The 21,180-nt window shown below is 41.5% G+C and overlaps 1 protein-coding gene across 1 annotated transcript in view; it reads left to right on the top strand.

The window, feature by feature from the left end:
• ITGAV (integrin subunit alpha V) overlaps nucleotides 1-21,180 on the top strand; it is a 1,332,605-nt gene that overhangs the window by 737,533 nt on the left and 573,892 nt on the right. Inside the window, exon 13 of the mRNA XM_044075123.1 lies at nucleotides 16,583-16,788. Coding sequence (XP_043931058.1) covers nucleotides 16,583-16,788 — 206 coding nt within the window. The remainder of the gene's footprint in view (nucleotides 1-16,582; nucleotides 16,789-21,180) is intronic.

A 21,180-nucleotide genomic window follows, 5' to 3' on the forward strand; every position in this document is an offset into this window, starting at 1 on the left:
GCCTAAAAAAAGCCACTATAGGGGTGGCAAGAGCCTTAGCCAGTATCCGGAAGCCCATGGTTGACAGATGCAGGTCATCTCTGTCAGTCCATTTCATCCTAGGCAGACAGATGCTGAATCCCCTTAGAATTACACCAGAAACTTTGCCAATTGTTGAAATCAATCATTTTCTGCTTGTACTGTTGTATCATTCTGGATGATGGTAGGATGCTGCTCAGGTCTAGGGTCATACCCACCTGGGCTACATAATCTGAGAGCTCCTCCATGTCTTTTTTTCATGTAGTCTAGGGAGGTACGTCTCAGGTCATTCACACCCACATGTACAATGACAGTCATATTTGTACCTGTTGTTGTGGGACCTGAGGCCATGCGTTATGTGATGGATCCTGGCAACTGACTGTTACTTTCTACTTATTCAACCTAGTGAGTGGGACATCAGTGTGCCTCACTATCGAGTCACCTATGACTAGTGTGTTGGGCATGCTGTTTTGCCTTGGGGGCTTTGGTTGAGTGACACTGTTTAAGTGAGTTATGTGTCTCATGATTAGTGTTGTGTTGTGGTGGTTGAGTTGGTCCCATTACACCTCCCTTTGTCAGTGATTCCTCCATTCATTGTCTACATCTTCAGTTTTAGTATCATTCTGACCTCTACCATCCCCCTTTCCTTCCAGGTTCTTCCAGAATATCAGTCTTGAGCCCCTGGTGTCCAGCAGTACTCAAAATACCAACTAAAATCAACCTCAAGGTCATGTTGCTAAATGCTAGAAGACAACATGAAATTTCATTCACTGGAAGAAGTCCTCACCCTGGAGGATGCAGACATTTGTGCAGTCACAGAGACCTGGTTCTAGGCTTTGGAGAGTACCCCAGCCATACTGGTTTATATCTCCTTTCAGATGTTCGGACCACAAACTGAAGACAAGAAAACTAAAGGAGACAGTATATCAGTATTCCTCAAGGATAAATACACCTCCAGATTGGTCAACCAGTATGACGCGCCCTAGAGATACTTCTGGTTGAATTAATTATTGGTAGGACACCTATTCAAGTCACTGCCAGCTACAGAACCCCCTCCATGAATCAGGACACCCACTCTGCCTATTTGGATCGACTTGAGTCTATCACAATACATCCTAACACCATAGTTTTGGGTGACTTTAACTACCCTAGCATTGACTTGGTGAATTACTCATGCTCAAACTCACCTGCCCAAAGGTTCCTCGACTTAGTCAACTCCAGTGACCTGGTCCAGCTGGTTGACACCCCCACCAGGGGCGCCAATGTCCTGAACCTGGTGCTAACAAATATGGGAGACCACTGTAGCTACCCCACTGAGAGTTCAGCCCTCATTTGAGGTAACTGTCACACTTGACCCTCTCCTAACAGCAACTAGACTAAAAAAATCTCCAAAGCAGATTATAACCTCTTATGGGATGGTATAAATAGCTTCATTGCACCTCTCCCCTCAGATGAAACCATTAACTATGCCGAGCTCTACACCAATGCCCTATACAAGCACATGTATAATTGTATTGACTCAGTAGTACCTGTTAGGATCAAAACAAGCTCTTCAAGGAAAAAGAAACCTGCCTGATGGACAACCACCATTAACAGTCTTTACAATTAAAGGAAGAAACTGCTGTCCAAGAGTAAGAAGGAGCGGACTGCAAACTGCAGACACTCTCTTCAGCTTAAATAAGCAAGTAAGAAATCTTGTGAAGTCCTCCAAGCCAAATTATGAGTCCAAGTTGGCTTCCTCAACCAAGGCAACCATAAGATGTTCTTTAGTTACATCCAGAACCTAAAAGGTAAGGCTCAGATTTGCACCAAACTGGTAGTTAATTGTTGCACATAAACTGAGCCAATGGATGTAGCTAACCTGCTAGTCAATATGTTCAGTGAAAACTTCACTCTCCCGTCCCCACCACATGTAAAGTATATCCCTGTCACCAGTCCCCCCTACATTGTATCCCTAAAGACCAGGTTGTAAATGCCCTTGCTAAGGCCAAAAACACATAATCAATGTGACCTGGTAACATCCTAGGCTGTGTCCTACATGGACAAAGACAAGAATTAGCATCACCATTGGTTACTCTTTTCACTCAGTCTAAGCACTGGCTTCATCTCAGCAGAATGGACAACAGCCACCATTATCCCCCTGCATGAAGGTGGTGCTTCTGCTGACCCTGGGAACTACAGACATATTAGTCTGACTAGCCTTATCTGCAAGGCCATGGAGAGAGTCATCATAGAACTTATCAGCAAAAATATAGGTAATCTCCAAACACTAGATTCTACCCAGTTTGGATTTGTCAAGGGGAGATCATGCTTGTTAAATCTGGTGGATTTCTTTGAGACAATCAAAAGGGCCCTGGATGAGGGGAAATCTATGTACACAGTCTACCTGGATTTGACCAAGGCATTTGACACTATCCCTACCTCAGGCATCATTGACAAACTCTCTCAGCTAGACATCAACCCTTATATCATCATGTTGATTGCAAAGTGGCTCTCTGATAGAACCCATACAGTCAAAATAGGGGAATCCACCTCCAACAACAGACCCGTTGCCAGTGGTGTTCCACAGGGATTGGTCCTGGGGACCTCTACTATTTTGAATCTGTTTCTCTAAAGTACAAGTTAAAACCAAGGGGGACTGTAGCTGACAAAGTCTGCTGATGACTGCAAACTGGGTGTGGTCATAGAATCTCTAAACAATATCAACATCCTTCAAGAAGGTTTTACGCAAACAAATGATTGGTGCCAAAGTCATGGCCTCAAACTCCATGCCAAAAAAAATGTATTATCATCTCTTTTGGTAAGAGTAATGTTTCAGCAAATTACCACATCAATTAATGGTGAGAAATCTGGGCACTCAGGTTGACGGCAACCTTGTCTTTGATCACCATGTCTCCAGAGTGGTAAAAAGGGCATTCTATATGGCTCACCTCATAAGTAAGGGCATTACCTTGAGAAAAAAGTGAAGTTATCACCTCCCTGTACTCTTCACTCATTAGGCCAATAATTGAGTACAATGCCCCTTTTGGCATGTACCTTTCAAAGCACCCGCAGCAACTGGAGAGACCCCAAAGGTTCCTCGCAAAGAAAATCCAAGGTCTTCAGCAGCTATCCTATGTGGATCAGCCGAAATCACTGTCACTTTATTCTGTTTCTTACAGACTACTCAGGGGTGATCTCAGACTTGCATATAAGGTGATCTCTGACCCTGCTTTATTGGAAATGCTGCACATCCACAAGTCAAATGGCACATGTGTTACTCCCTCTAGTGACCTAAATCTGTTATCTGACATCAGTAGAACCTGCTGGAGGGACAGATTTGCCTCCCAGAGGTTACCATACCTTTGGAATGGACTCCCACTTCATATCAAACAGAGCATCTCATTGGCCCTCTTCAAACACAATCTGAATGACTGGATGGGTAACCGTAAATTCACCCCTTGGGTTCCACCTGTGTCCCTCTTGGACAGGGTCAGTATGTGCTGATCATCGTAACCAAAGTAAAATTTGGCTAGGCTTGTAAGGGCCTTTGGGCCATTGGCCTAGTAACTTCCTATGATCTGTACAATCAGAGCCCTCCAAAAATCTATTATTCCAGCACTGATTGTTTCTCTGCTTTCTTTTATCCCCTTTATTCCAGTTTAATTTTGTCCCTCTGGTTCTGCCTTCCTTTTTAGCTCTGGCATTAATTAACTATTTTTGGTTCCACTGTCATATCCTCTTTCCTGTTTTTCTTGTGATTCTCCTCTTTACCACACTGCTTTTCTCAGTCTGCTTCCTGTATTTCCTGTAGTTGTTAAGGAGTCAGGTTAGTTTGTTTTGCCTTTTCTTCTCTCCCTTTTGTCTTTAACCTTATGATTACTGGGGGAGTTTAACTGTTTGAAAGCCAGTCCACTGTCTGTTCTTGAGCCCTTGCCCACTTGGACCCCAACTAGTATTAGTGAGTCACTAAAATGAGAATTTTCCCCATGGACTTTGAAACTGGACTCTGGAGCTTTTCCACACTACAGTCAACATCGTTGGACAAATTAGCCATAATGCTTTTTCCCTATCTTTTTTTTTGTAGAGCTGTGTTGCATATTATTGTTCCATTCAAGTGTTAATGCTATGTATTGAAACTGTTTGCTTTATTTTGCTTTCCTGTTTGAACCTTCTCTTTAGTTGGATAGAAAGAGGTGTCCGACAGACTCGTATCTGAATATCTTGCTCTTGGGAATGCATTTCACAGTGTGTATATCTGATGTTTCCAGCATATTCCTGTGGTGCTTTTATTCTCTTCACAGATCTTAAAATCATTCCTAGTATTTTTCCTTGATATGAGTGAAGTATACCTAATAGTCCTTGATCCAATTTCAAGGTCATCTGTTTCTGTAATTCTAGTTCCCGGTTTCGAACATCCTAACATTTTCAGTGAAGTCTATTTATGATGAAAGCATCCATAAAGAAATAAACCAAGCAATTTAAACCTACAGAAGGATCTCCATAAATGTTTATTTGTTGTTAATTTTTTACTTTACTAATATTGGTCAAGAATACTTTAGTATTTAAGTTGAAGCTAGAAGTATAGCTTACAAGTCATTTGAATTACCATCATGTAGTACTGTTTATACCATCAAGGATCATAGAAAATTAAAGGCTCACTTTTCTCTGCTTTTTGTTAGTCCTGACAAGGACAAGCTCCTCGTATGGGTTTGGAGAAACTAACAAGAACACTACCTTGGGTACAGGCGACCTGTTTGCATTTCTTTTAACATTTTAAATGAGCTTCTGGTTTTTGTTGGAGTCCTCTTTTCTTTTCTGTAGCCATGTTACTTGCCACTTACCATTTTGCTTTCTTCCTTCAGAGTCTACATAACATTTTTATGACCCCATATAATCTGCTACCAGGCACAGCTTTATAAACATAATGGTCAGATGTTCATCGTAAAGACACTCTAGTATGAATTGCTACATATTGAGAATTATGCTGAGGAGGAATGTTTGACAATCTGGCCCAAATTCTAGAGCTTTTAGACATTCCCAAAAGGAGCATTGCCTCACACATTGTGTACATCACTGCAATATAATCTTATCAAGTGAAAATGCACCTGTTTTTATTTTCTTTTTTCTCCTTGCAAAGATGATTTGGAGGTTTGTCTGTCCCTAATGTCAAAAGCAACTATTAGACTTGCAATAAGCACCCATCTACAGATTTTCTTTTCTTTTCAAATTATAGATTTACTGCATTGTATTATGATTGCATGATAAGGATTGTGATTTGGAGATCTCGCTAAGGTTGATGGCAAGCCTAAGAAAAAAATCAGCAAGAAGTGTATTTGTGACTGACAGATTACACAAGTGTTAACAAGTTTGTCTCTCTTATTTCCATCTGTCATTAGCAGAAAACTACTAAGACATTGAAAGCAGTTTGTAAAAACATTTATTTTCAGAAGAGATACCAGCACATCTAAATTACATATACTAATAATCTTAGATGAACTCTAACATAGCAGAATTTAAATAGATGGACCAAATCGTCTTTTCAATCATAGATCTTATTTTAGACTGACAGCAGAAATATGTTGGTCAGCATATTTTTCACATACTCTGCACTTTCTCATGACTTCTTATGCATAGTTATACAAACAAAGCTGTCTTTAGTATAAGACCTGTAGCAAAACAAGTCCGCACTATGGAGACATACTATTTATGTTAAAAACTGCTTTACTCAAGCAGTCATCATTACTTTATTTCAAAACAAAACCATATTGTAGACCTTATCTATCTCACAGCATAAGCATATTTCCGGTCTGAATAACAGAAATCTGTTTTGTCAGATGAATGTTTGAAGTAATTCTACTAGAGAAAATCTATTCTGATATGTACATTTTCTGATATTTCACTGTAGGTGTAACTAGAAAAAAGATTGTCACATTCATTGTCTTTTGCCTTGGGCTACCACATGAAGTGCCCAACTTAAAGCTTTTTGCTTCATATAAAAAGAGAACTGTTTTGTGATGGGAGCAAACTTTGCTAAGCTTGTAGAACACAAAGTATCTTCTGGGTTTTGGTAAAAGGGTAATCTTACCCTCAAACCAAGGGAGAGACATCTAACATTGAGTGAGTAGGGAGTTCAGGCATTTTATTAATGTGAAATAAATATTAGCTTTAATGATTCACAGGCACAGAGAATGAGGCCCGTGGATGCTTTTAGCCTCATGAGAGCTAAGTGGATTCTTTTTGCAGAGACACAAATTTGTGACACAATAGGATACTGGCATCTAAACCTTTCATAGGAAAAGGTAGCAGTGCCCATTTATTTATATAATTTATTTGCTTAATTTATTTATTTATTTTTCCCAGGCTGTATACTCAGTATCTAAAAGAACTGTCATAATAGCTCTTGCCTATATATCCTCCTTAGTTTTCTTGGTTCTTTTGGTGAGCATGCGACAAAACACACATTGATACCTAAACAGTCTGTGGTACCAGCATCTGTATTTCCTCCCCAGTTTACAGGGAATTTCAGTGTAGATGGTACTAGAAAAGGCCATTTCAGGAATGTACTTTATTAAGCCAAGAGAGGACCATAACTCAACAATGGACAGCTCTGGACAGCCTTTGAAGGTGCAAATGGGTTCCCTGAGAGCTCAAGCCACTTGCAACAACAGGGATAAAGGCAGGCATAATCATTTATAAAACTGGTAGACTGGCAATGAATGCAATGCTTAAAAATCAAATCAGGCAAACTCCAAGGCTGAGAGCATAAAACTTTTTCTTATATTAAAAGTTTTTTAGTTAATTAGTTTTAAGTTCTCAGCCTTGGAGTTCGCTTGATTTGATTTTTAAGCGTAAAGGCAGGCAGCTCAGCATCAGGGAAATACTAGCCATTATCTGTGCATGCAGAGTTTTCAGACTTTTGTTGTCTTGGCTTCCTCCAACTAGTCTTTGGGAATACCATTGTGATATGATATATATCAATAAGAAAGAGGACATCTGCTTTTACTCACTACGCAGGCAAGCTATGTTGACTTTGGGTGTAACCTCCTGACATATCGTCCATCACAATATCTATTACATCATATTGGTGAAGAATGTGTTGGGAATTACTTTAATAGGTCTATGTCTATGCCTCATGAATGTAAACTAAACTCACATTTTTTTGCACTTTGTCATTAGAAATGACCATCTTTCCTCTCAACTGAATTACCAAAATTTTGCTCAAGGTTCCTTTGCAAGAGTGCTCTAACAGGCCATTTTTCTGTTCTTTGGAACAAAGCCTTCTTGTGTGCATGCCTTACTCTTCTGTTAATACCCGGTGTGCTGGAGAAGGTTGTGTTGGGGAAAGCCAACTTAATGTTAGTTGCTCCCTTGTGGTAAAACATCCAAGATTCTCCCCATTCAAGGAAATTAAAAGTAGGGGCCCCAAAACCTTCACCTTGTTATGCAACCTTCTGTTCCAGAAATGAAGAATCCTAGTACACCTATAACTAAACCACCTACATTTTGTAGTCCAGAAGTCATCTCTCTGATTCTGGATGGAGGACAGGTAACCAATTAATTTGAAGTCTTGTTTGTCTGTTTTCATGTTGGTCTAAATCTAATGGCATTTATTCCAAAGCAGCTGCAGTTTACAACCCCCTCCTTTACCTTGCTGCATTGATTGAAAAAGGACTTTGTTATGCAGCAGTTAAGGTATGTCTGTCTACCTTTTCAGGAACTTGTTATTAAAATCTCCATTAGCTGGTGTGACTTTTTCTTAAACAGTTTCTAAAGAAGGGTTTTCACGTGTGGCTACTGGGAAAACCAGTGAATCCTATATGGGGCCCAGATATGTTTGAGGAAAAAAATTACTTTTGCACCCTCGCACCTACAGCCTAGTAGCTTTGAAGTTTATGTACTAGAAAACGTTGTTTCTAGTAGCCTTCTCTTGAACTAGAAGGATTTCAGAATCACAGACATGGTCTTTCAGAAAGATAGATGGTAGCCCACAGGGCCAAGCCATTGCATATGCCTAAAGTGGATTTAGATGTGGCTTTTTAAGCAAGCAATTCAGCTCTCAGATTTCCTTATAAAACCACAAAACAAGGTTGAAAAATCTTTATTCTTTCTTGCTGTGCATAGATGGCTCAGATTTTATTTAGAAAGAAAGAACAGTTGTGTAAAATCTTACCATAACCATAGATGTTTTTCTCTTCCATGTTGCAGTATTCCGTACTCTTGGGGCCTCCTCCTCTTGCTACCCAAACGTCCGGCCAGTCTTCAAAAGTTTGTAGTCAGTGCTAGGTGCATGGGACATCTGACGTGGCTAGACTAGCATGGGCCTTAAAAGTGATGTCTGCATGCACCAGACCTCAGAACTGAGTGCCCCAGTCAGACCCCAGTCCTAGGACATGCTGTGCAAGTCCAGTGCCATCCAAGAAGGAAAAGAATGTTAACAGGAGGGAGGGAAGGAATACTGTAACATGGAAGAGAAAGACATATATGGTTATGGTAAGATTTTATACAACTATTCTACGTCCTTCTATTCCCATGTTGCAGTATTCTGCACTCTTGGGTGAGTGACATAGCTCACTGTGAGGAAGAGGGTGGTGGCTTGGAGGAATTCTCTGTGAATCCATGGAGGATAGCCCAGGCGAGTCCAGCCCTGGATCTAGAGATTTGGTCTAGTTTGTAATGTTTGGTGAATATGTGGATAGATGCCCAAGTGGCTGCCTCTAAAATGGTAAAGGTGGCTATACCTTTAAAGAAGGCTGCAGTAGAGGCCATAGCCCTAGTGCAGTGTGTGTTAACCTTGGATTCAAATGATTTCCCATGGTATGCATAGCAGAAAGTAATTGCCCTGGAAATCCAGGCTGAGATAGTCAGTTTTAAGGCTTTCCCCAGGGTTCTGGGATGGAAAAGGACAAGCAACTGGTTAGACTTCCTGAGGGACTTAGACTTGTACAGGTAGAACTAAGCTGTCTGCGCATATCAAGGGAGTATAAGACTCTCTCACTGTCACTTTGTGGGTGGGCAAAGAAGGTGGGGAGGTGGATGGCTTGGTTTAAAGAAGCTCATTGACCACCTTGAGCATGAAGGATGGATTGGTCCTAAGGGTTACCCTGTCTTTGTTGTGGAATATGAGAAAGGTTGAATGGCCATGAGAGCTTATAGCTCACTCTTATAGCCAAAGTCAAGGCCACTAGGAGTACTGTTTTCCATGTGCAGTGCTTCAGAGAAGCCTCGGATGCCGGTTGAAAGGGGCACACCATGAGCTTCTCCAAGACACAGTTCAGGTCCCAAGGAGGAGAAATGGGTTTTCTGGGTTGCCTGAGATGCAGCACTCCTTTTTAAAACAACTTTGCAGGTAGTCTGGAATCTAGAGGGGCTTCCAGACGCAGACAAGCTGAGATGGCAGACAGATGAGCCTTGATGGAGGAGTATGCTAATCCTGTCTGCAAAAGTTCACACAGATAAGACAGTATCAAAGGGACTTGGCTGTGTAATAGGTCTATCTATCTCTGATGACACCATATGGCGAATCTTTTCCATTTGGATACATAAGATCTTCTGATATTAGGTTTCCTGGCCTCCTGCAGGACTGTGAGCACATCCTCATTGTACAGATGTCTGTAAGGGATCAGAATTATATCACCCACAGGGTGAGGTGTAGAGATTGCCAGTGTGGATTGATTCGAAATTCCTTGCCCTGTGTGAGAAGGTCCACTCTGTGGGGTAACTTGTGGTGACTGCCCTTGGCTAAATGCAGAAGGAGGGGGAACCAGTGCTGTGCTGGCCAAACGAGGGTCACCAACAAGATATTTGGTCTGTTCTGCTGAATTTTCAGTAGGACATTCTGAATAAGAGGGAAGGGGGTAATGCATAGAGAAGCATCCCCTTCCAACATATTGAAAAGCCATCCATTGCCCTCACCAGAGGATTAGGCAGCCTGGTGCAAAAGGATGGACGTTGTCTGTTCATGGGGGAGGCAAACAGATCTGTTTGAGGTGTACTTCATCTGTGGACTAAGTCCAAGAACACATCCCTGTGGAGCATCCATTTGTGGGACTGTGACATGGATCTGCTTAAGGTGTCTGCCTGAGAGTTTTGTTCTGAAGGGATGTAGCCTGCTTGAAGTGTTACTCCCTGTTTTATGGCCAGCTCCCACACTCAGAGAGCTAGTCTGCATAGCAAGTATGATTTTGCCCCCCCCCCCCACTTGTTGCATACCACAGAACTGTTGTATTGTCTGTTAAACCATTTTAGATGGCCCTGTTTCAGTTTGGGCCGAAAAGCCTTCAAGGCCAAAAGAATTACTCTCATCTCTCTTACAGTGATTTTCTCCATTTTATTGGTGTCTGACCAGCTGCCCTTGACTCTTAGGGGGCCCATAGTCACTCCTCACCCCTGGTCTGAGGCATCTGTGTACATTTCCTGCACTGGCGAGGGGGGGGTTCAGTAGGTAGGCCCGGGTTGTGGCTCACCTGATTCAACTACATTGAATCTCTTTCTTGAGACAAGGTAAGAAGTGGATTTTGTACTCCAGAGGATGAGAGTGCTGAGTCTAAATGGGTCTTGGGTACCACTGAAGCTTCCTCATGTGAAGTGTCTCCAATGGTAACATGGAGGTCGTTGAGGCCATGTGGCCCAGGAGCCTGAGGTACTGCCTGGCAGTCAGTTCTGTGGCCTGACTGACCAAGAGCAGTTACTGTTAACATTTCCACTTTTTTGGGGTGGTAGGAAGGCCTTCATGATATTCGTCTGAATCCTGCATCCTAAGGAAGACTAGGTCCTGAGTGGGGGTCAGTTTGGACTTGGGATAATTTATTTGGAAACCCAGTACCTGCAGGAAGGAGAGGGTTGTCTGTAAGTGGAGCAGTAGTGATTCTTTGCAATCCATCTGGAGGAGCAGGTCATCTAGATAAGAGAAGATTTGGATCCCTTGAGTTCTGCAGAAGGCCACCACTGGTGCCAGGCACTTGGTGAAAACCCTTGGTGCCATGGAGAGACTGAAGAGTAAAGCCAAGAATTGATAATGAGAGGAGGCCCCAGAGTAATATATGTATCTCCTGAATTTGGGCCTTATGGGGATGTGAAGGTAGGCATCCTTGATGACAAGGTGGCCATGAACCCTTGAGGCAAGATCAAAAGGAAAAAGGTTTTCAAGGTGAGCATCATAAAGGTGGACACTTACAGGAAAAGATTTAGGTGGGAGAGGTCCAGAATTGGCTTCCAGGAGCCATCTTTCCTTGGGATTAGGAAGAGCCTGGAATAAAATCCTTTTCCCCTTTCTGTCTGAGCTGGGCTGGAGGCTGGGCAGGTCTGGCAGGAGTGGTTTGCTTCCTGGCAGCTTTCCTAGGTCTGGATTGGGGAGTGGGAGCAGAGTGCTTTCTTATAAATTTGGTTTTTCACAGGTAATTTCTATGGAACTTGGAGATAGGAGAGACAAACATGTGTTTAAGAGCTTGTAGCTCCCTCCCCTTTTTTTGCAAAGTGTTAAATAGCTCTGCTACTTTGGTGCCAAAAAGAGCCGAGTTGTCTAAAGGTGCATCTAAGAGTTTTTTGCCTTGATGTCATTAGGTAGTGGCTGAAGTCCTGTCCACAAATACCATCTGAGGACAGAGGCTGATGCGGCTGAAGCCTCAGCAGCATTGTAACTGCACCTAATGGAGTGTCTAGTGATGTGGGAGGTTAAGGAAATGAGGCTGGACAGTTGAGCTTTAGCCAGGAAATCAGGAATGTCATTCAACTGTTTTGAGACTTTTTCCAAAAGAACTAGGGCATATTTGGATATGTGGGTCTGGTAGTTGACCACCCTGAATGCCAGGGTGGAAGATATGTAGACCTTTTTTTCCCAAACATTCCGCAGCCTTGCTGTCTGTCAGTAGGAAGGAGGTAAGAAAGGAGGAGTTTGTATGCCTTGTCTGCAGAGACTAAGATTGTGCCTGGGTCAGCTGCAGGGCATTTCAACAAGAATTTACCTCCCTCAGGAACTTTGTCAAACCTGTCGGGGGCAGGGGGCTGAGAGTCTGGGTTCAGGAAAGCTGCACTGAAAGCATCAAGAAAGGCTGGCAGTACTGGGGGAGGGGCTAGCTGGAGGAGCAGGGGAATCCATCTGGAGAAGTTCATACTACCTTTTGTGAACCTCTGTCATCTCAGATGAATCCCATTTAAAGTGCTCCCTCATCTTAGCAATGGTCTCCCCAAAGGTGAGATCCTCTGCTAGGGAATCAGCTTCAGCAGATTCATCCTCTGGAGGGGCATATCCAAGAGGGGAAGGAAGTTGGGAAACATAAGAGAGAGCTTCTTCTGAGAAAGAGTCAGAGGATTCCTCCTCTTCCACCCAAGAGGAGTCTAAGGCTTTGGGCCTAGGACTCAACACATGGGGAGTCCACTGGTAAAGGTACTGAAGAAGCAGACCTTAAGGTCATAAAGGCATTGAAGAATCTTTGCGAGAAAGCCTGCCAATCTGGCTGACTTTCTGCTGGAGGAGAGGAATGCTTCCTCATTTCTTTCTTTTTTTTTAAACCTGACTAACTCCTCCTCTGCTATCTTATGCTAAATTGTACTCTGTCATTCTCATTTATTTCATAACTGCAATTGAAAATGTGATATTTTAGCATGTATGAGGGTACTAACGAACAGAAAGCCTGTCTTTTAATGATTTATCTGTTTGTATGCTTGGAGCATTTCTCCCTGGGCCTCCACTGAAAATGGACATGTATCCAGTTGGACTAACCCAGTCAACAAATGTAAAATAAATAAATACATTATTCAGAGAAGGCCTAGCAGGCATCTTGGCCTGAGTAGGCCTGGAGTTTGGTAGCTGCGTGGTAGGGGAGGGATCCATCCAGAAGACTGGTGCTAGCCTAGGTTCCCCCTCAGAGTTGGAAGCCAATGTCTACAGGGCCTCCAAGGAAGTGCCTTCCATACAGGGTTCTGTGGCTTCCATGTTGGTACCCACTGTACCTGAATTGGCGGTAAGTGATCATCCCCCCAGGCCAACATTGGCCACAGGAGGGATGTTGGGATACAGAGACACATCTACGGTTTCAGGCCTCGAGGTCTTGGCCTTTTTCTTGGGCAGTTCAACAGGCAGATCGGACATCCCCTCCATGCCTAATACTAAATAGTTGAGTCACTGGTTCTCTAGGTACATGCTTAAAGGGTGCAGTCTGCTACACAGGGTTTTCAGGATAAAGGCCTGGCAAATGGAGAGGGTCTTATGGTCATGAGAAGGTCCCAGGTAAAAGAGGCACTAATCGTGGGCATCCTTGTGGGGAATCTGATGGCCACACTTGCACTTACCCTTTCTAGTTGACATGAACATGTGTCAGCATGCAATGACCCAAAACAAAATATCCCCAACAGAGTACATATCTCAATAATTCTTGATCCGATGGCCAGTACGGCAGGAGCAGCTGAAGTCTGACTGGTGGCAGAGAAGTTCTGAGGTCTGGTGCATGCAAATGTCACTTTTATGGCCCACGCTAGTCTAGCCATGTCAGATGTCCCAAGCACCTAGCAGTGACTACAAACTTTTGAAGACTGGCCAGATGTTCAGGTAACGAGGAGGTGACCCCAAGAGTATAGAATACTGCAGCATGTGAATAGGACCTCTAAGGATTTTAGGTAGACTGAGCAACATTATGTAATATTCGTGTCTGATAATCATGGAAGGCCCGGTTTTAAACAAACCCGATCCATATCTTTGGTGGATTACATTTGCTATTGTTATGACCACCAAAGAAAAGGAAATATAAGGCCATCCCAGAGAAAGCTTCACAAATCCAATTTGCACTGTGGTATCTCTTTTTCAGAAAAGTTTCAACACAAAATATTTGTAATGTAGCAACTTGGGAACCTACTGGGAACCTACATTCACATTTTTTCTAGGCACATGCTGTATATCATCTATAGGAAGAGGGCAGGTTTTGCCACTGCAGTTATACATAACTTGAGTTCTCCCTCTCCATAAACCTGTGATCAGCTCAGGTTCTGTATTACTGCACCCCCATAAATATTTATACTGCAGCAGTGATCCTTACAGTGGATCTAGTACAATTGTATGTTAACATAAACCCACAGTTATAGATGTTTGAGTAAAATCACTCCTGTGGTATATGCTTCCTCCATTTCTTCCTGTCTGCTTCTGTTTCATTTCAGCTTCTGCTGATGATGGGTCATATTTTCCATCTCAATCACAGGCTTAGAAGCACACTGGTAGGTAACCATCCTGTTAGTCACCAAAATTATTCATACTAAAAAAAATAACCAAAGACAGTATGGTACATTGCTTTATACCATACATCTTACTGATGTTCATGACATAGGTGGAGTGACATTGCATGGATATCTCAAGTCTGGAAGCTGAGTTGGATGGTTGGACATCTGCTTGTGGCATGAATCCCCGTAGGTAATGATTCATACTGCAACAATGATCATACCTGTGCATCTATGTTTATGGCAGATATGCTTATGCAGTTATATGCTTTACCTCTAAAGGTACTTCTCCAAACAGTCTTTTTCTGTTATGTTTTAGCTGGCATTGAGCGCTTTTTTAGAGCAATTTAATTTTGTCAGCTTGGAGAAAATTAACTTTTATTCAGCAGGGGAATTGGAGGTTTGGGCTTAAGATACTTTCTGTGTAGGGCCAGGCAATGCTCCCCTGATCTGGAGGTACACTTTGACTGCCAAAAACATCTAAAGGAAACTACAGAATATCTTGTAATTTACAAGTTCCTAAACAAAAGTTATATTATGCCTCATGTTACTGTATGTTCTGACTTGTGCCACTCTTTGCTCATGTCGTATTTGGCGTTAGTAAGACATGATTGGTTCAGTTAAGTGCTAACCTGCCCTTGATCATCTACCCATGCAAACATGGCCCTGGTCTGCTGGTAAGCTGGACCCTCAAGTGGAGGGAATAAAATTGGGTTCACGTTGGCTGGCTGATATTCAGAGTACATGGAGAGGGAGATTCTGCAAAACGTTAACAAATTGCTCTAAACTATTTTTGCTTTCATTTGTATCTCTGTATTACATACATTGCTAAAGCAAACTTGAAACTTGTGCTTAAACTGCTCAACATTGGTTTTGAAATTGTTTTGCTTTAAACTGAAGCACAGATCTTGTTTCAAGTTGTTCTTTGCAATGGGTAGATATGTTCTCCATTCACAAGGGTACCCTTAGGGCAATTATTTTAAAACTCTAGCTTCCTAAGCCCTTGCCGGCATATGCAAGGATGTTTCCACATCACTCTGTGAAATGACTCTTGACCACTTCTTCCCTAGTTCTTTCTTGCTGCTCAGCACTCATTCAGTTTGGCTTTCATCCCTAGTATGCATTACCAAAACGTTAATGATGAATGTAAGAAGCGTTAAATAAAACAGTGTGATTTGTCTTTCAAAGCTAAAAAAAATATTAGGGTGCTTGTTCTTTCCTTTATTGTTGAGTTCCAATAGAATGACTTGTCACGGTGCACCCAGTAATGAGTGGTATTGTCCTGAAGAGCACGAGCATCTAGTTTACCTCAAAAATGGGTTATTTAGGTGGCAGTATAGTCTAACAAGCTGCAGACCTAGAAGCGTGGTGATGAATCGGATCCATCCAGACCTGGAAACCAACATTAATTTAATTTCCCTTTTGTAAGTAAAAATATTTCAAGCTTTATTATTATGAAATAGTTTTATAAAAAGCAGAGTGCCTGGAGATTTGTTTTGGACAGCTATCCAGTGGTTTAACATCAGAGCCATGCGACCTTTCTGGAAGACTGGTAACAATGATATCTGCTGTGCCACACATGGGCACATCTGTAAACCACCATGTGTTTTTTAATGGTGGCATGGTTCTGTTACATTTGGCAGGCTGTTAACTGTATGTATAGCAACTTACTGTCTATCTGTTCTTATTGGCCATACATTTCAAATCAAAAGTCTGATCATCATACTTAAACTTAACATGTAGAGTTATAACTGTTGTATGTAGACTTCATTTTCAAGTCAGTAGAGTGATATCAGGGTAGGTGATTGGGGCAGGTGTGTTGCAGGATTTTCCCTCTCTCTGTCATACATACATGCATATATCCACACACACGTACATGCACATACACACAGCATACTCTACATGCCTACAGTATTATAATGGCTTAAGGAAAGGACATGACAGCTGACATATGAGTTGGAGTAGAAGAGCTGTATTGTTGATGTCATCTAGTAAGCCATCAACCCAGCATGTTGCATGGCATTAGTAAAGCATATGCTCCCCTCCGTCCATACTAGGTATTTGCCCTTACCCCTCAGTCTTTCATCATTCTTGTGCTTCACTGGCCTGGTTTTGGTTATTGGGACTGAAACTGTCAGAATATGTGTATTTGCTTCTGCCTCTTCATCTTCGGAGCTCTTAGTGTGTGCTCACTCTTAAGATGCAAGTAGAAGTCTCATTTTTCACTTAGTATGCGACAGCAGAGTGGTACAGAGCATTTCAGCAAAGCTTGCAAGAGCCTCATAGTAGTCTTGTACTGTATTACTCAGAACAGCATACCAGTTTATTTCAAGCCTGGAAATGTTAAAAATTATCTTTCTTCTTTCTTTTTACTTGTCAGGTTAACTGACCTAATTGTAGGAGCTCCTTTGTTTATGGACCGTGGATCTGATGGCAAGTTAAGGGAAGTTGGCCAGGTTTATGTTTATCTTCAAGATGCAGCATCTGGTTTCCAGAATCCAAAGAAAATAACTGGCAGTGAGATCTATGCCAGGTTTGGTACTGCAATTGCACCTCTCGGAGATGTGGATCAGGATGGATTCAATGGTAAGAAAATACTTTCCAAATGTTTGATAGACGCCAATAATCTGTGTAACCTTTAAAAAATATGAGATATGTGGTCTTTAGATAACAAGTATGTCTGTGCACTCCCACCCATGCTGTAAACTGTGCTGGGAGTGAAAAGCAAGATCCGGACTTCATGGTTACATTTTGTATTAGCTAAAGTATGCAAAGCCAAGGAGTGTTAATGAGAGCTAGTTTGATGGTGAGGGTTACAGTGATGCGTTTGGAGTCCACAGAAGCAGATGGCATGTTGTGTTTGTGTAGGTCACTGAGAAGGTGTATGTAGAGTGTTATTACAAGTAAAAACATTAGAAATTTTATTTTTAGGTGGTGTATTGGGTGTAGAGAACATTAATTGAAACAGTGAGAAGAAAAAAAGAGTGTTAGAAAATAATTAAATTTAAGTGGGACACTATAAAAGTTTGCATTGTGTAGCCTTGTAGTAAGGCTAGAGAAATGGTTTTGGTCATATGCTTTTAAGGGATATTTTACAGGTTTAAGCTGCAGAAGGGGACAAAGAGAGAGAGAGCAAAAGTACACTCTTGTATGATTGGTACCCCATCAGAGAGTGCATGTTTCTAGAGCATGCACCTTTTCAGTAGTGAAAAAAGTCTTGAATCTTAAGCAAAAGTAAATAAATAAAATGAAATAAAAGTTTAGCTAACTAGACATTCTGAAAACAAAGCAATAATTAACAAGATCTTAAATAGTTTCATTTAAATTCTTCTGAATGGTGTGCTTCAACAGATAGACTTCCAGATGAATTTATAGTTGCTGTTAGTGCCTTATATACCTCCCTCTAAAAATTTCAAAACAAGTGTCTATTAACTTATGACTTGACAAAAAGATGTAGTTTGCATTTCCTCACCCCAAACAGAGAAGTATACCCATCTCTAACTGAAACCAGTTATAACGCAATTTGGTTGACTGCCACTGTGAAGTGGCATCAGTTGCATACTGTTTTTGTATAGTTTTCTTGAAACATTACCTGTGCTGAGGACTTGTTTAAAGCAGTCTGGCAAGTTGTCTTTTGCTCGACTGATTAGAGGCTTCTGGAATTAGCTACCTTCCCTGATTCAGGAATATGACACGAAACCCATTTTTAAAAAGTCTCTTAAGGATCATCCGTTTAGGATTTCAGGACTGCTTATTTAATCTTGAGGAGGGAACTGTTTAGCTATTGTAGTTTCAGTACTATATCCTTTATTTTGACATATTATTTAATATGCATGCATAAGGTACTGTTATTTTCTTCATTTCTTCTACATTGCATAAGTTCAAGTATTTTAATAAAATCATTAAATAAACTAGTAATAAATAAATTCATTCCTTAAGACTTTGCATGCCTCTGACAAAGTTGGCTGGGCTATGTTGCCATGATCAGTCAAGATTTCTTGGCCAGTAGCATCTTTCTTTTGATAGCAATGTTCATTTTTGTAGAAAAAGGTCTGATTATTCCAACTAGGTGCAGATAATGTACTTCACCCTTAGTGATATCTCACCCATACCTTACAAAACCTGTAAGTTTGGCACCCTACATCTAGTAGTAATGTAGGCCTATTGGAAGACCCTATCACTGCATGCTCTAGGCACCATATTTGGGTGTTCAGTAGCAAGCTGCACTTATGTTGCACTGTTAAATATAAATATAATGGAATAAACTACCCCTGTGAGAAAAATGAATATGTACACATTTTCTAAGACCTAGATCTGCTGAACATTTTGTGTTTATCAGATTCTACTGGGCTGAAACCAATACTACAAAACAATATTGTTGCTTCTTTTATACACAGACCTCCCCCTCCCCAGAATAATTCCCCTTCTGATAGAGTGCACCTTGTATGACCTTGAAGTCATATAAACTGCATAGAAATACAAGTAATTATTTTAGTGAGTAGCATGTCCGCATTTATATAGCTAACACAAGCTTACTCACCCTTGAGAGAAGGGGAGTTTGCTGTGGCTTGGGCATTTGCAACACACAGAAGGGGCTGCATATATCTCCCACCTGTAATGACCAGACTAATTACCTTTTGAAATATCTGATATGTGACTGTAGTAGAAGCCGTCCATACTAATGTATTTTAGCTTCATTCATATATATGTATGCATACATACTGATATTTCAGGCATAGGCAGCAGCACCCTTTTAACCTACTAGTATATTAAAACGGTCAACCTCACATTAAGCATCCAAGTTGTTCCAGGCATCAGCTTCTCTCTCTGAGAACAAATTAGTGCACTTCTTATTCTTATATAATCTTCTACACAGGTTATCTGATGATTCACTGCAACTCTTTGATAACCCCAAGCATTCCAGGTGGTTGTCTCTAAATGCCCCATATATCTGAATAAGGCCTCCTCTTAAAATAGTTATATGAGATATTGTACAAGTTCAGAGATTTTATTTTTCATAATAACTTAAACTTTCACTTCCAGTTGTACCTTTGATATATTTCCACTGTAGTCTTTTCCAGTTTGCTGATGCTAGTTTTCTTAGGTTGGGTTTCCATGTTGTTATTCCATACTGTAGTTTGGGTCCACTGTAGTCTTTTCCAGTTTGCTGATGCTAGTTTTCTTAGGTTGGGTTTCCATGTTGTTATTCCATACTGTAGTTTGGGTCCAATACAACTTGTGATTTCTTCATATCTGATTTCCTAGACTTATAAGTTTATATAACCTGCAGTTTTGTGGCTATCACTAAGCAATTGGTTAACTGTGGTGGTGGTGCTGCGGTAGCATTGTCACCTCACAGTAAGACGTTGTCCTGTTCGATTCTCAGCTAGAGCGTCTTCTGTGTGGAGGCATGCATGAATGGGCGTACCTTCGTTGAAGGTTGTTCGTCAGGGCTGGTAACTCTGCACATAAAAATCTACTGCTAGTCATTAGCGGACCGGAGTTCCGCTGTGGCGACCCCTAACCGGGAAAAGCCGAAAGACACAACAACTAAGCAATTGGTTGACATGATTATAAAAACTCAGAAGTTTATCTACTAATATACCAGTACTGTAGCTATAGGGTGAGGTGACAGGGATAATTGCCCCAGGCACAAACTGCTAGGGGATACAATCAGCAGTGTATTCAGAAATGAATGCCACTGTTGCGTTTGTGGTTAGAACTGAAGTGCTTCTTTAGAGCTATGTGTGTGGCATAAATTGTTGTAGAAAACAGTGTACTAAAGTTTAAAAGGAAAAAAGGTTGTTTTTTTTCAGGTAAGTCCTGTTCAGAACTGAAGCAGTTTAGTTTAAAATGAAATTAAGAGTTTTTTTTTCACAAGTGGAGTTGGCGGGCACCAGATCTGGGGATGGCACAAAATGCCAAGTAACTACACCTCTGCAATTTTACTGGGGTCTTTACATGAATCCACAGTTTCAATCACTGTGTGCAGTGTTAAATGCTAACCCTTCACTTCTATGTCTCCTGAATTTGTCTGTGATTTGTTCTCCTATGTCCAGCTGGTTATTTTGTCAAGTTCTGTTGCAGGCATGCTGCATCTATTACAGATGTAATCAGTTTCCCATTTTCAAGTCATCTGCTTGCAGACTACAGGACACCTCAGATAAAAAGCATAGAACCGAAAAATACAACCAAAACAAGTATGGGCATTAGACAGTCCTTTGGGGCACCCTGACTGTAACTTAGAATTTCATCCATCCAATTGCTCCAATACATTGCCAGGTCCTGTCTGTAACCTATTTAGCTATTCATCTTATCAGTATTGCATTAGTACCTAGATGATGTCCATTTATTCTCATGTTGCAGTATTCATAACAGTAGGGAGGTTGCTACCAGTCTTAGGAACAGGGGTACGTTCTACGTTGCTTGTCAAGGCCATAAACTGACATCAGCTATAAAAGTGATGTCTGTATGTACCCCCTTCAGAACTTTTCTGCCGCAGTGATCTATGGACCTCCGATCGCCAGCTCTGGGAATCGGTTTGTTCTTTGTTTTGGCCTTCCGATACAGATAAGTACCCCTTTGGGTTTTTTATTACCTTCTTTTGCTTTTCGAATGTACATGTCAGCTAGGAAGGGGAAGAGTGCTTGTGGAAGACAAATTCCACACAAGGACATGCATGAAAAGTGCTTATTCTGCTTAGGTGAAGGCCACGACCGATATCTGCAAGTCGTTTTTACCCAAAATGCTTTGCATCTGTCTGGCTGCATTAAAACTTTATTTAAAAAAATCAGCGGGTCAGGCATCTAGCGCTAGGCATGGAGGGTGAGGTAGGCACCTCCAACGACCCACCTCAGAAGAAGGCCAAGAAAGTTAGGCCAGATGCCCTGCTGGACCTCAGGAGACTGGTGAGACTTTCAAGGTGGATGTTAGCCCGGGGTCTCATCGGCCACCCATTTCACAGCTAGAACCAGGAAC

The sequence above is a fragment of the Protopterus annectens genome, chromosome 6.part0, assembly GCF_019279795.1.
Source record: "Protopterus annectens isolate FY-2018-M chromosome 6.part0, PAN1.0, whole genome shotgun sequence".
Classification (NCBI taxonomy): domain Eukaryota; kingdom Metazoa; phylum Chordata; order Ceratodontiformes; family Protopteridae; genus Protopterus; species Protopterus annectens.